General features: G+C 47.3%; 1 protein-coding gene across 1 annotated transcript; it reads right to left on the reverse strand.

The window, feature by feature from the left end:
* Positions 1-3,151: 3,151 nt before the first annotated feature.
* On the reverse strand, positions 3,152-6,121 carry NDUFB4 (NADH:ubiquinone oxidoreductase subunit B4). The gene is made up of 3 exons (XM_082498770.1): positions 5,864-6,121; positions 5,445-5,591; positions 3,152-3,311 (listed from the first exon to the last, which is right to left on the reverse strand). Exons 1-3 carry the CDS (start codon positions 6,062-6,064, stop codon positions 3,252-3,254), a joined length of 408 nt encoding a protein of 135 aa, XP_082354896.1. The 5' UTR covers positions 6,065-6,121; the 3' UTR covers positions 3,152-3,251.
* Between the last annotated feature and the right edge of the window lie 6,047 nt (positions 6,122-12,168).

Here is a 12,168-nt window from a genome sequence, read left to right on the forward strand (position 1 = left end):
ACGACCTGGTGCATCTTTCACAGAGACAAACTAGGGATCAATAAAGCAATTTATTCTGTCTGTAGGGGAAAAGCTTTCCAAACAGAGCTGAAGGCTCTAGCAAACCTAAGCCTCCTGTTAGAGCAGGCTGTTTCAGCCTGCTGCTCTGTGGAGGGTTGCCAAGGGAAGACTTGATTGTCAGAAAAGGTTGGAGAACCCAAAGCGCCTCACTGCTAAGCGAGGGAAAGTTTCCTTTCCAGCTCCACGCTCTGGCCATCCTTCAACATCGACTTGTTTGTCAGCATTTGACAAATTCTCTCCCTAGTTAAGCGCTAATTTGCAGCACAGCAAGTGCTAAAGGGCTTGTCTGCCCAGCCCAGGCAGTTGTTCCTGGGAAGGTACCTGGAAGAAAGCTCAAGTGCAGACAACATTGTGGAGGATCTCAAAATTCATTGGAGTGTGCACGCCTCACCTGCAGGCGTTGAGTTCCACAGGGTGGAGGCAGAAAGCGAAGCCCTGAGTAGGCTGGGAACCAGGAGCACAGCCCAGGCACCTCAAACCTCAGGCCTGTGCTTTAGCACGTACCCACGTGAAACAGTTACTAAGCTTGGTGCCGCCAGGATTTATGTTTCCTACTTCCCAAGAGAAGCAATCCTCAATTTTCCAAAAGAGAAGGAAATGTAGAGCTGCAACACCTAACTTCAGTCAGTTACATCCATCATCGGTTTTGGATCTGCACCAGATCCTTGGGGGAAAAAAAAAGCATTAGCTTTGAGCAAAGTATTACATTATAAAATCTACAGGGAGATGTTTACTCTAGAATAGCCAGCTCAGAAAAGGACGTTCAGGAGAATCAATTTGCCAGAGAAGCTGATTTAATCAGACTGATCCAGGGATAAATGAGATCTACAAGTTTCACAGGCAGAGGGGAAAAGCTTGTTTTCAGTTTGGGACCTACGTTATCACCCAGCGACCTGCAGGCTTGAGTTTCTCTTGCTATAGACTGAAGCAGACACGGATGGTAACGTATCAGTCAAGGGTAAAATTCCACGAGGCACGATGACTCACCAGTCTTCACCCTACATTTCTGAAAGGAAATTCCCCTTTCCTTCCTCTACGCAACCAGCACCACTGCCTCACACCACCAACCCCACCTCCAGTAGCACAGCACGTTCATTCCTTGCAAGAAAAGAGCTTGGAGAGTTCTGCAAATAACGAGAGAGGAAAAGTAGGGCAGCCTTTCCCCAAGCACCACACTCAAATCTGCAGGGACGTAGCGTCAGACGCACATCTGCAAAGGAAAGGGCTGTGGCAGGTGCCGCGAGCATCAATCCAAGGCTGGCCTAAAAGACTAGAGGCACAGCGCTCATCCACAACCCATCCCGAACCGTTTGCTCAACTGGCCTGAAACAAATGCAGCTGCAAGGGAGAATTTACATGTGTGGCAACTCCAGTTCCAATTAGCTGAGGAAATGGGTCCTGGGAGATCAAATTAGTTTGTGGCAGCAAGAAGATAGTTAATTTAGCATGCTCAGACAAGCAATTATTTCTTTCCCTAAATACCGCTTTCTGCATGCATTGATGCCTCTCTCTCTCCACTGACCCACAGCTGTATCTTGTAATATCATTTGTGACAAGTCTTTTAGAAGCTGTTATGCAGAGAGAATAACCTGGGTTTCTTTTAGTTAAGCTAGCAGAAGAACAAGGCGCAGACACAGCTGAGAGAGGGTTGTTAAGAGCACATATGGGACTGCAAAAGCAGGCCACCACCTCGCACAGCTGCTGCGCGCAGCCCTAGTGCCAAGCCCCCACAGCCTGAACACTTCACGACCCAGACAGGAAAGGGAAGAGCTACAACAAGGAAATACTTTTTTTTAAAAAAAAAAACAACCAACCAACAACAATAAATCAGGAAACTCATTTTTACTGTGAGGGCAACTGAGCGCTAGTACAGGCTGCCCAGAGAGGTTGTGGTCTCCACCCTTGGAGATACCCAAAAGCTGTCTGGGCACAGTCCTGGTGAGCCTGCTCAAGCAGGAGCTTGGACCAGATGACCTCCAGAGCTCCCTTCCAACCTCAGCCGTTCTGCAATTCTGTGAAAAAGCTCATCAACTCACGCTGATGAAGAGGGACTGAAAATGGCCCATACTTCTAGCCTAATCATGCAGGAAAGGGACTTAGCAGAGCTGCTCTTGCTGACTTCAGTCAGGAAGACAGGCTGCTTTCCCAGCAGGCAGAAAGGGAAGTTTTCAACTTTTGCATCAAACAGTTTTTGGCATTGACCTTAACATGGGAAGAAACCGCTCCTGCATGTCTGAAGAACAAGGGTTGTTTGGATCACGATGGCACCTACAGGCCATGTGAAAATTTAAGTCTGAATTAAAAATCTTTTCCTTGCAGTCATGTTTCAGTATTTTGGCAGTAACAATTCCAGAGCCCTGACACCAGTTGACCTGGGAAAAAAAGACTTGGGTTCTTATAAGCAGAGAAGACATCTTTGCAGGCACAAGGTTGTTACGCTTTGTGGTTTGTTTTTTTTTTTTTTTAACCATGGAACATTTGCAGGGCTGAAATGGAATTCTTCTATACTGTAAGGGAATTAGTGTCAAAAATAAAAATCCACATCTCTTTAATTCTTCTCTCCCACTCACAGGAATCGCAGAATTAATGGAAATGGTAGTCACATATAGCATGACAATGTTAAGCCCCCTATTTCCAAGTCTGGTACAGTAATTTTATCCAGAAGTTTATTGCAATAAACAAATGCATGGTTTGGGCTTGTATTTTATTAGGGAAAAGAAAAATTAACTGAACTTATTGAGAGCAGTCAGGCAGGCTCCTAAAGTTATTAAAAAAGTATCGCAGAACTTGCCTATTATCCGATTAGGGCAAACCAGAGTCAAACTGACGCCAGGAAGAAATACCTAGCAGGCAAGTAGCAGTTCTTCGGGAAACTGCTTTGGACTTGCTTAACATTTTGGGCTGCTACTAATTTTAAACTTCAGCCTGTGCTGCTCTGACAGTAGCAACTTCCAGTTTAAAAGGAGCTTCTGCCTGTAGACCAAAGGAGTACACTGGTTGAGTGCAGGTCACCCTCTCCATATCTATCTCCGTTAGATATAAAGATCTTGCATTTTTCCACTTTCCATAACTGTTAAAGACACAAGACAACCAATGGGCAATTAAGATTTATTCTTATGAAGGAGAAATGTCAGCACGCAATACATCTTATTTGATTTATATCCCATGAACAACACTGCAATTCCAGGAACTTAAAATACACTGAATGGTCGCTTGTATTTACCTTCTTGAATTAGCTTCTCTTTACGATCCTGTGGAAGAAAGAGAACATTCGTCATTATCCTACTGGAGAAGAAGTTTCAATCAGCCTGGGATAACAGAAAAGCAGTTCCAGTATTTCAGCATGGGTTATAGGGAGATATTACCACATATGATCTTAAGGGTCTTTTCCAACCTAGATGATTCTATAAGCACAAACTCTGGTAACAGCCATTGTGGTTAAAAAGTAAAAAAGAACAAGGCACTTATCCTCACCATTGAGCTAGGGATGATGTGCTCAGATTGACCTCTCTGCACATCTGTCCACTCTCAAAGGCCAGCAGAGACCAATTCCTGTGATGTATTTTTCACCAAACTAGTTGCGTCAGTTAATTTAAATATTTAGTTTCTACCTCCTCCTTCTTGCGAGATAATCCAGTTTAGATATCTAATTATGAAGAAACTTCTTCATAACTTGCCTAAATGTGCCTGTGTTCACTTTCAGCCCATTTGGATCTCACTCTGCAGTCATGTACCTTTCTAACAGGTATTGTTACAGTACACAGATACTGCAGATATTGCCCAGATTCCTTCTGCTGGATAAAACCAGAAGACTTGCTTAAGATTTGACAATTTATCTTTTGCTTCCCAGACATACAACACTCATCAGGGAAAAGAGTATAATAGTTATTGCACTTTATATACTACCAGAAAACAAAAGAAAAATCCCCAAACATCAGTAAGGGAACTGGAATAAAGGAAACAAATTATCCTGGAGACTACATTAAAGACTTCAGCTTAAATATTCCCAAGCAAGTATGTCTGGATTTCACTCACACAGGTTTATTTTCAAGCACTCAGATGCTAAGCCACACTTGGTGGCTAACCCCAAGTGTGACTTCATGTACAAAACCAAACCACCATGACAAAATACTGCAGAGATGCCGAAGTCTTAAAAACATTTATATCAACATGCTCAGCACGTTTCCTAAAACTTGTATTTTTGATTCAGCCTAGTCAACAGCATTCCCTACAAATATTCTGATTTTAATTGATGTTTGTGCTTCCCGATTTATGACTTGATCTAAAAATACTACTTTTTTGTGAAAGAGGGAAATAACAGTGTACAATAGCCATAAATTCACTAGTAAAAACAGCCACTGTCTGCCAGTCACCTAGCACTTTCACATGTATGTATATAGTTGAGTATTTTCAGAATGATCCACCATTGCTCGGATTCCAGCGCCCACATTTCAGAAGTCAGAACAGAAGTAAGATAAGCCTTCCAAAAACCTTAAAACTCCAGCTGAGATCAGGCACTGTAATCAGCATTACTACTCCTCCTCATTTGTATCATGAGCTCAGAGAAATGGTCAAGCAATTCAGACGCCTCAATAGGTCTGTCATCCATAAGCTCCCTATTTATTCCACAGAATGGTTTAGGTTGGAAGGGACCTTACAGATCATTTAGTTCCAACTCCCCTGCCATTGGCAGGGACACCTCCCACTAGACCAGGTTGCTCAAAACCCCATCCAACCTGGCCTTGAACGCTTCCAGGGACGGAGCTTCCACAACTTCCCTGGGCAACTTGTTCCAGTGCCTCATCACCCTCACAGGGAGAAATTTCTTCTTGATATCTAATCTGAATCTACCTTCTTCCAGTCTGAAGCCATTCTCCCTCGTCCTACCACTACATGCCCTTGTGAAAATCCCTCTCCAGCTTTCTTGTAGGTGCCCTTCAGATACTGGAAAGCTGCAATAAGGCCTCCCTGGAGCTTTCCCTTCTCCAGGCTGAACAACCCCAACTCTCTCAGCCTGTTTTCACAGAAGAGGTGTTCCAGCCCTCTGATCATCTCCATGGTCCTCCTCTGGACCTGCTCCAATAGGTTAGAACGTGCAGTTACTGCACGTCAACAGCTGAAAATAAGTCTCTTATGATTAACTTACACTGTCACAGAATCACAGAATGACAGGAGTTGGAAGGGACCTCTGAAGATCATCTAGTCCAACCTCCCTGCCACAGCAGGTACACACTGCTACAGAGCACTTTATTGTAGCAAAATATCCTGATCAGAGAAACTGTGACTGACCATACCCAAGGATACAATACAGGGCTTTTAGTTACAGCAGGACTTTGCAAGCAGTTATGAGGCTTTGCGACGTTCAGTCCTGTCAAGTGACTTACCCTGTCAGCTTTGAAGAGAAAAGCCCAAAAGAGGATAGGGCCTATCGCACAAACAGCTCCTAGAAAGGACGTCTTGGGTGTCGCTCGAAAAGTAGGGTAGACATTCTGCGTCCGAGCATAGGCCCAGCGGATCAAGGCAGGATCTTCCTGGGTTGGGAAGAAAGCCACCGTGAGGACCCGGGGGGCCCTGCAGCGGCCACCCGTACTCGGCCCAGCCCCGTTTACCCCCCCCACCGCAGGGCCGGGGCCTACAAAGCCCCCGGCGGCCTCCGGTCCCAGGCCGCAACGGGCGCCAAGGTCACGGGGACGGCGGCGCCCCGTCCGCACGGACTCAGCGCCGGCCCCGGCTCCGGGACGCCGGGCCAGGCGAACAGGCCCCGCGGACCCCTCTCGCCCTCCCCTCCCCGCTCCCCACTCACAATGATGGCCGGTGGGTTGGGGTTGTTGAGCTGCAGCTGGTACTGCCGCTTCAGCCGGGCGCGGAGAGCCAAGCGCTCGGCCTCGGCGCGGCGCTTCTCCGGCGACGAGTCGTAGGTCTCGGGGTCGAGCTCGGCCGGCAGCGAGACGAAGCGGTTGGGCCGGTAGGCCTCAGCGGCTGTGGAAGGCGGGCCCGCCGCCATCTTGAAGACCCCAGCGCCGCCCTTGCTCTTGCCCGAGGCGCAGGCGCGGGAGTGGTGGGGAGGGGGAGGCGGGGCTCCTCCGGCGGCGCGAGGCCGGCCCCGCCCCAACCGGCGGGGCGCGCGCACGGGCCGCCGCCCCCTACAGGCTGCCGCGGGAGCCGCGTGTCGTCCCCCCACCCGGGCGTGCGTGGGGGGGGCCGCTCAGGCCTAGCGGAGGGGTGGTCGCGTCCGGGGAAGGTCGGTGTCTTGTGGGCCACAGTCCCAGCGGGTTAAATGGCCTGTCCGTGTGTCGTTCCGCCCTCGTCCTCCCCTCCCGGGAAAGAAAAGGACCTCCCGGGCAGAGGTGGGGGTGTCGGGGATGTGGTGCTGCTGGATTTTCGGGGTGCCGTGGGGGGATAACGGAATGGGCGCGGGGCAGCCGTCGCTGCACTCCCTCCATTTGGTTACGCACCCATAAACAGAATATCTGTTAGTGCATCAGCGACCGTGGCACAGGCGGGATGGGAGTTGGAAGATCCCGCTGTGGTTGGCTCTCGTGCTTTAGCCAGGGCCTGGGCTGCTGGGATAAGCCGCCAGATAACCTTCAGGTTTATGGTGTGGTGAGTCACCCCCCTGATAAACTTGACTGTCAGCTTCACAAATCAGCCGCCGGTGATTAACCCCAGGCGCAGAAAGTGCAGAAAGCGAGCTCTGGCCTGAAGGTTTTGACTTCAGGAAGCTTCTGTCTTGTCGGTGTTAAGGGCTTTGTTCTCCAGAGATGCAGAAAATGCGTGCAAATTGTCTTTCTGGAAACAAACTTGCCAGTAAACAAGTTTTCTGTTGTTTTATCTTCTTTGGGTATACAAAGCAACGGTAGCGGTTATGCTGATTGGAACCAAGTAAGTTAATGGTGGTGTATATATAGTTACAGCCTCATTTACACTGGGGTAACTCTACAGACTCGGGTAATGTTGGATGAGGGATTACAGTTTGCTCCTAAGCACACACAAAATAATATCGCTGACTTTATTTAAGATGCTGTGCTTTGGCACCACAACAATAGAGCAGAAGCTCTGCCTGGCGTCTCGTGATTTCACTCTTCTTTTACCTAAGCACTTGGAAAAGAGATGATCTCCTTTTGGAGATCTCCTAATTAGGAGTGGGGGCTTTGTGATTTGATTCCAGCAAGACAAGAGTTGGGCATTCCTGCAGTTTGTGTACCTTGAGATCACCAACACAGTACAAGTACTCTCAGAAACTCTCTCCTGGTGTTTCTCCAGCTTTTCTACCCTCCTTTTCTGCACAAACACGTAGCTGCAAATCCAAGTGAAAACTTCAGCTGCTTTGTTCGCAGTCAGCTCCCAAGAAACTACCTCTTCCATGTCCTGTTGCTTTCTTTCCCGGGGTTTTTAGCTTGGGATGGTGTCTCCTGTTGTATGGAACAATTTACTCCCTTTCCCATGTCGTGACCATCAGATGTAGTGAGCTCTGTGACTGTCTCCAGCTCCAGGATTGTCTCTCCCCATAACCTGCGTGTGGAGAACGACTTTAGCAGCATGGTAGGTATACCAGCAGCACTGCCATGTGGCACTCCTGTGGTACTTTCATCTCTTAGCAGCCTGTGTTTCCCTGCCCATGCACAGCCTGCTTCTTTAAAAGCTGTTCCTCCCTGCTCTTGGCTTGTTTCTTAATAAATGACACATACAGCCTTGAAACGGAGAGATTCCTGGCAGGAACAGGGGTGCAGGTTGGATTAGCGGACTGGGAAGGAATAGCTGTTCAGTGGGAAATGGTGGGTGTTTTTCCTCTCTGTGCTGCATCACAGAACGGAACAGAAAACTACCGATCCTGAGGATCTCCCAAAGGACTGTGAAACAGCCAGATGCTTTTCCCCAAGTCGGCTGGCTCCTGAGATCTGCGTGTAATGGTGCAGGACAGTTCCTGTGGGCAGGAGCAAAGATGGTCTTGTGGTGAAGTCACTTGGCAAAGGCAGCGGGTTCAGCTCCCGGCCCCGTTGAAGACTCTTTGTGATCTTATCTGTGCAGGTCCAAGCTGTGCCTTCTCCCTTTCCCCGTAGCTCACAGCTGTGAGTGTGCATGCTTGGCATGCAAACATTGCTGAAAGTAATTCTACTGGGAGAAAAACAGAAGGTGCAAAGCTACATTTCCATTAACAACATAATGTACTGTATTAGAAAATCGAGCAACCAACCGCTACGCTGAAAACACCTTTGCTTTTCATCTCTAATCACTAACTCATCTTCTCTCCCAAAGGATCAAGCTCCCCACAGGGAGTCTTTCCTGAGAGATGTCACTTGTTTCATGGGGTAAGAAAATAACTAAATCCCTTCCAGAGATGCGTATTCGCTGACACTCAAGCCTGTGCATTGCAATGTGTTTTTTTTTTTTCACTCATCCAGAGGTGATTTTGTGCATTTTCTTCATTTCATAATAGCTATGTCTCTTAACTTTGAAACACTATCCTTCAGCAAAAGTCTGAGACAAGTGTCTAAATCTTGCATAAAACAATGCAGGACAAAGACAGAAATATTGCAGTCAAAGCACTTGACAGAAATCAGTGATTGTTTTTTTTCCTGCTGACAGGAACTGCTGCATGCAGTGAGAAATGCTGCAGTGACAAACTGGACTCCTGTGCAGACCTCCTGCGTCATCCGCTCCTCCTGGGCCACCCTATGGCAGACACTGAACACAGCCTGACTGCTAACTGCAAACCACCTTTGAAACAAAATATTTTGCGAGAATGAATGAGACCCTTCTTGTCCCTGTTTTTGCCAGCCAGATCCTGAAGCTCGTTTGACTCTACTCCCGACTGCTAGTGTTGACCTAAGACAAGCAGCAGGAATATAAAACAGGCACTTGTGAGAGTAGGGCTACTGTCAGCAGAGCGACACAGGCTTGAACTAGAATATACTGGTCATAAAACCACATCTTTGTGGGCTCAAATGCCAAGACTTAAAAGGTAAGACCCCAGGTGTTTTTCTTCTCTTTAATCAGGACTGATGATTACCAAATGTTTGAGGTTGGCAGTATTGAATCAATTTGAGAATTCTCGTATGAAAATGCCTTTGAAGTTTACATCATCTGTTTTCTTTGTGATCAGCAGTAACCAAAATGGAGAGAATCAGTCAAGAAAATTAACACTTGGCCGGAACCCTGTGGTGGGTTTACCTTGACTGGCTGCCAGACGCCCACCCAGCCGCTCTTTCACTCTCCCTTCTCAATAGGACTAGGGGAGAAAATGAGATTAAAAGCTCATGGGTTGAGATTAATACAATTATTAAGAAAAGCAAAAGCAGTGCACAGAAGCAAAGCAAAAAGAGTAATTTATTTGCTACTTCCCATCGTCAGGCAGATGTCCAGCCACATCCTGGGAAGCAGGCCTCAGTACATCTAGCAATTGCTTGGGAAGACAAATGACATAACCACAAATCCCCCCATCGTTCCCCTTTCCCTGAGCTTTTATTGCTGAGTGTGATGTCATATGGTATGGATATCCCTTTGGTCAGTTTGGGTCAGCTGTCCCAGCTATGTCCCCTCCCAGAATCTTGCCCGTCTCAAGCATACAAACCTTTGAGGTTGGTGGTGGGGCGTCGGAGAGAAAGCCTTGATGCTGTGCAAGCACTGCTCAGCAATAGCCGAGATGCTGGTGTGTTACCCATGCTATTTTAGCCACAGATGCAAGGCACAGCACCATACAGGCTGCTGTGAAGAAAGTTAACTCCATCCCAGCCAGACCCAGTACAAGGCCATCTTGAATACTGTCCTACACACAACTTAATTTCTGTGAGTGTTCGTGTCCAAATCAGAAGTCTGAAATCAGCCACATTTCTATCTCAGACTTGGTTGAAGCTGCAAATAACTTCCAGCTTGAGTTTAAAGCAACCCAAGATACTTACCCTTGGGTTAGACCTGTGTGATTTTGTTGGTGACTTTTCAGTCATGCTCCAAAATATAGACACTGAATTTGTTTGACTGTAGACACAAAGTCACATCTTTTCAGAGTGGTCAGGCTAAGTGACTCTGTGCTTCCAGTGAATGAAAGCAAAATTAACCTAAATCACAGACCCGTCTACCTATCTCCAAGGTGATTGTGCATGACGCTTTCAGAAGAGACAGGTTAAATATGCTGTCATCTCGAAAAATAGTTGTGTCTGTCAAACTTGTGCTGAGCGCTTGCGATTGCCCTGTTTGCATCAGTTGCCAGGTTAGGTCAACATGTTGCTGGGCTCTGTTTTGAATTCTCATTGACCTTTTGCAAAGAAAGCAAGCTGGAAAACAGGGCAGAAGCTGACAAGATCACTCATATCACAAGAAGGTTCCCGAACAGAGGTCCCTTACTTCTAATTCCACCTGTTATGGGCAAGAAGGGTCTTTTGGCTCCTGTTCCTGTTCCATACAAGTGAATGAATACTGATGTGTGTACTGCTGACCTTCTTCTGAGGGTAATCGGTATCAGGCATCTACCTGCATGGACAAATCCATGGTAAAAAGCATAGTAGAATACAGAAGGGGAGCAGTGTAAAAGATATTGGGACACAGCAGTTTGTCTAGGCTCAGGACAAGTGTGTCTAATTGCAGTCTAGAGCTATGCTAATAAATTGTCCAGATAAATGTAATTCATTCTGCATTAAAACCTGAAGTCTGCAGTATCTTTATCTTACAGTTGTTAAAAGGAAAACTGGCATGCAAAGGAAGGAGTTAACATGGTTAGGGGAATTATGAATAGTTCAATCGTTATTACAGCCAACAGGCCACCCATAAATGTGTATCAAATGTTGAGCTCAGCAGGAGTTAGTTACAAAACTAGAACACTTAATGAGTCATAAAGTGCCAGGAATAATGAGAGACGGCATTAAACAAACCATTTCTGCCTCTCCTGGGCTTGTCCAGAGACGGTGACAGGAAGCCCTCTGCTGTTTCAGCTTTTCCTGCCAAAATAAAATTTTTGACTCGCACTGAATTATAGCTGTGGCCGAGCTGCCCGAGCCAGGGAGCTGGTGCCACCTGGGAGGCTCTGCTGGGAGAAGGAGAAGCTGTCAGTGAGCACCTCTACTCCACTCCTTTGCAGGGCATCGATTGTAGCATTTCATAATATAATCTTAGCTCTCCCTCTGCTTCCAGCTCCTTGTGGGAGAGGCTATTAATAGTCACATAACATCAAAGAGTGGAAGAAGAAGAGGTCTTAGAATAAAGTTTGGTGGCAATTTAAAAGCTGAGTGTGTGAGGATAAGTGCGGTTATTGTCTAAGGGTTAGAAGTGCTTAACCAGCCAAGGGTAGGTTATTATTCCTAGTCTTCCCCTCATGATGGCTGTCACCAGTAAGGTGTCGTTGCCCCAACCATCTTCCTCTGGACCCTCTACCACCCACAGGCCCAGGAGAGGCATTGAAGCATGGTCCCTTGGCCTTACCTCTTGCCTGAGCTGTCTCAAGTGTGTGTCCCATCTAGCCTTGGACCACAGTGACTCGAGTTCCCAGTTTGCCCTCAGACCTTCTTTGTCACTTTGGCCTTGCCTGGACATGCCTGGACTGTGGCTGATCATGGTTATCGCCACTGGACCTGCCCTGATCAGCATGTTTGGCTCGCAGCTCGCTTTCCCCCATGGAGCAGCCCAGTCTTGCCATCCTTGGACTGCACTGTCACTCATGGACCAGTGCTCAACCTCATGACCATAGGGAGTGTATGTGGCACCAAGGGTGGACTCAGTGATACCAGTAAAAATTCAAAAAGTGGCTGCAGTAAGAGTCAGTGAGAGGAAACTCAAGTGTTGCAGGAAATGTCTCACGCAGCGTAAAGGGAGGTGTCTTTTCTGGCTTGCTGCTCCTGACACAGACCACCGCCAGCAGCTGACATTTCTTTTTTCCCCATTTCTCCCCAGGTGTTTTGCTTTGTCCACAAAAGAAAAGATAGATCTCCCTTGTTCTGTCCGAGTATTGGAAAAGTAGCAAGCCTGCTGCAAACTCTGCCTGCATCTCTCTTACACAATGGAGGACATTCTGGATGGTCCTGGAGTCCTCCTATCCTGAGACGTGTCTGAGAGGCTGTGAGCCATCCCCTGGAGATCGTGTCTTTCCCCATGGGCTGTGGAAGGAGTCTAGTTTAGCCC

Source organism: Vanellus vanellus (assembly GCF_965231255.1).
Source record: "Vanellus vanellus genome assembly, chromosome: 1".
Lineage (NCBI taxonomy): Eukaryota > Metazoa > Chordata > Aves > Charadriiformes > Charadriidae > Vanellus > Vanellus vanellus.

What these genes read in the sequence shown, in the direction of transcription:
- NDUFB4 (XM_082498770.1), bottom strand. Translation starts at nt 6,064, where the DNA reads ATGGCGGCGGGCCCGCCTTCCACAGCCGCTGAGGCCTACCGGCCCAAC. An exon ending in CCAACCCACCGGCCATCATT is followed by an intron (nt 5,592 to 5,863) that starts GTGAGTGGGGAG and finishes TTCCCAACCCAG; the next exon opens with GAAGATCCTGCCTTGATCCG. An exon ending in TTCTCTTCAAAGCTGACAGG is followed by an intron (nt 3,312 to 5,444) that starts GTAAGTCACTTG and finishes TTTCTTCCACAG; the next exon opens with GATCGTAAAGAGAAGCTAAT.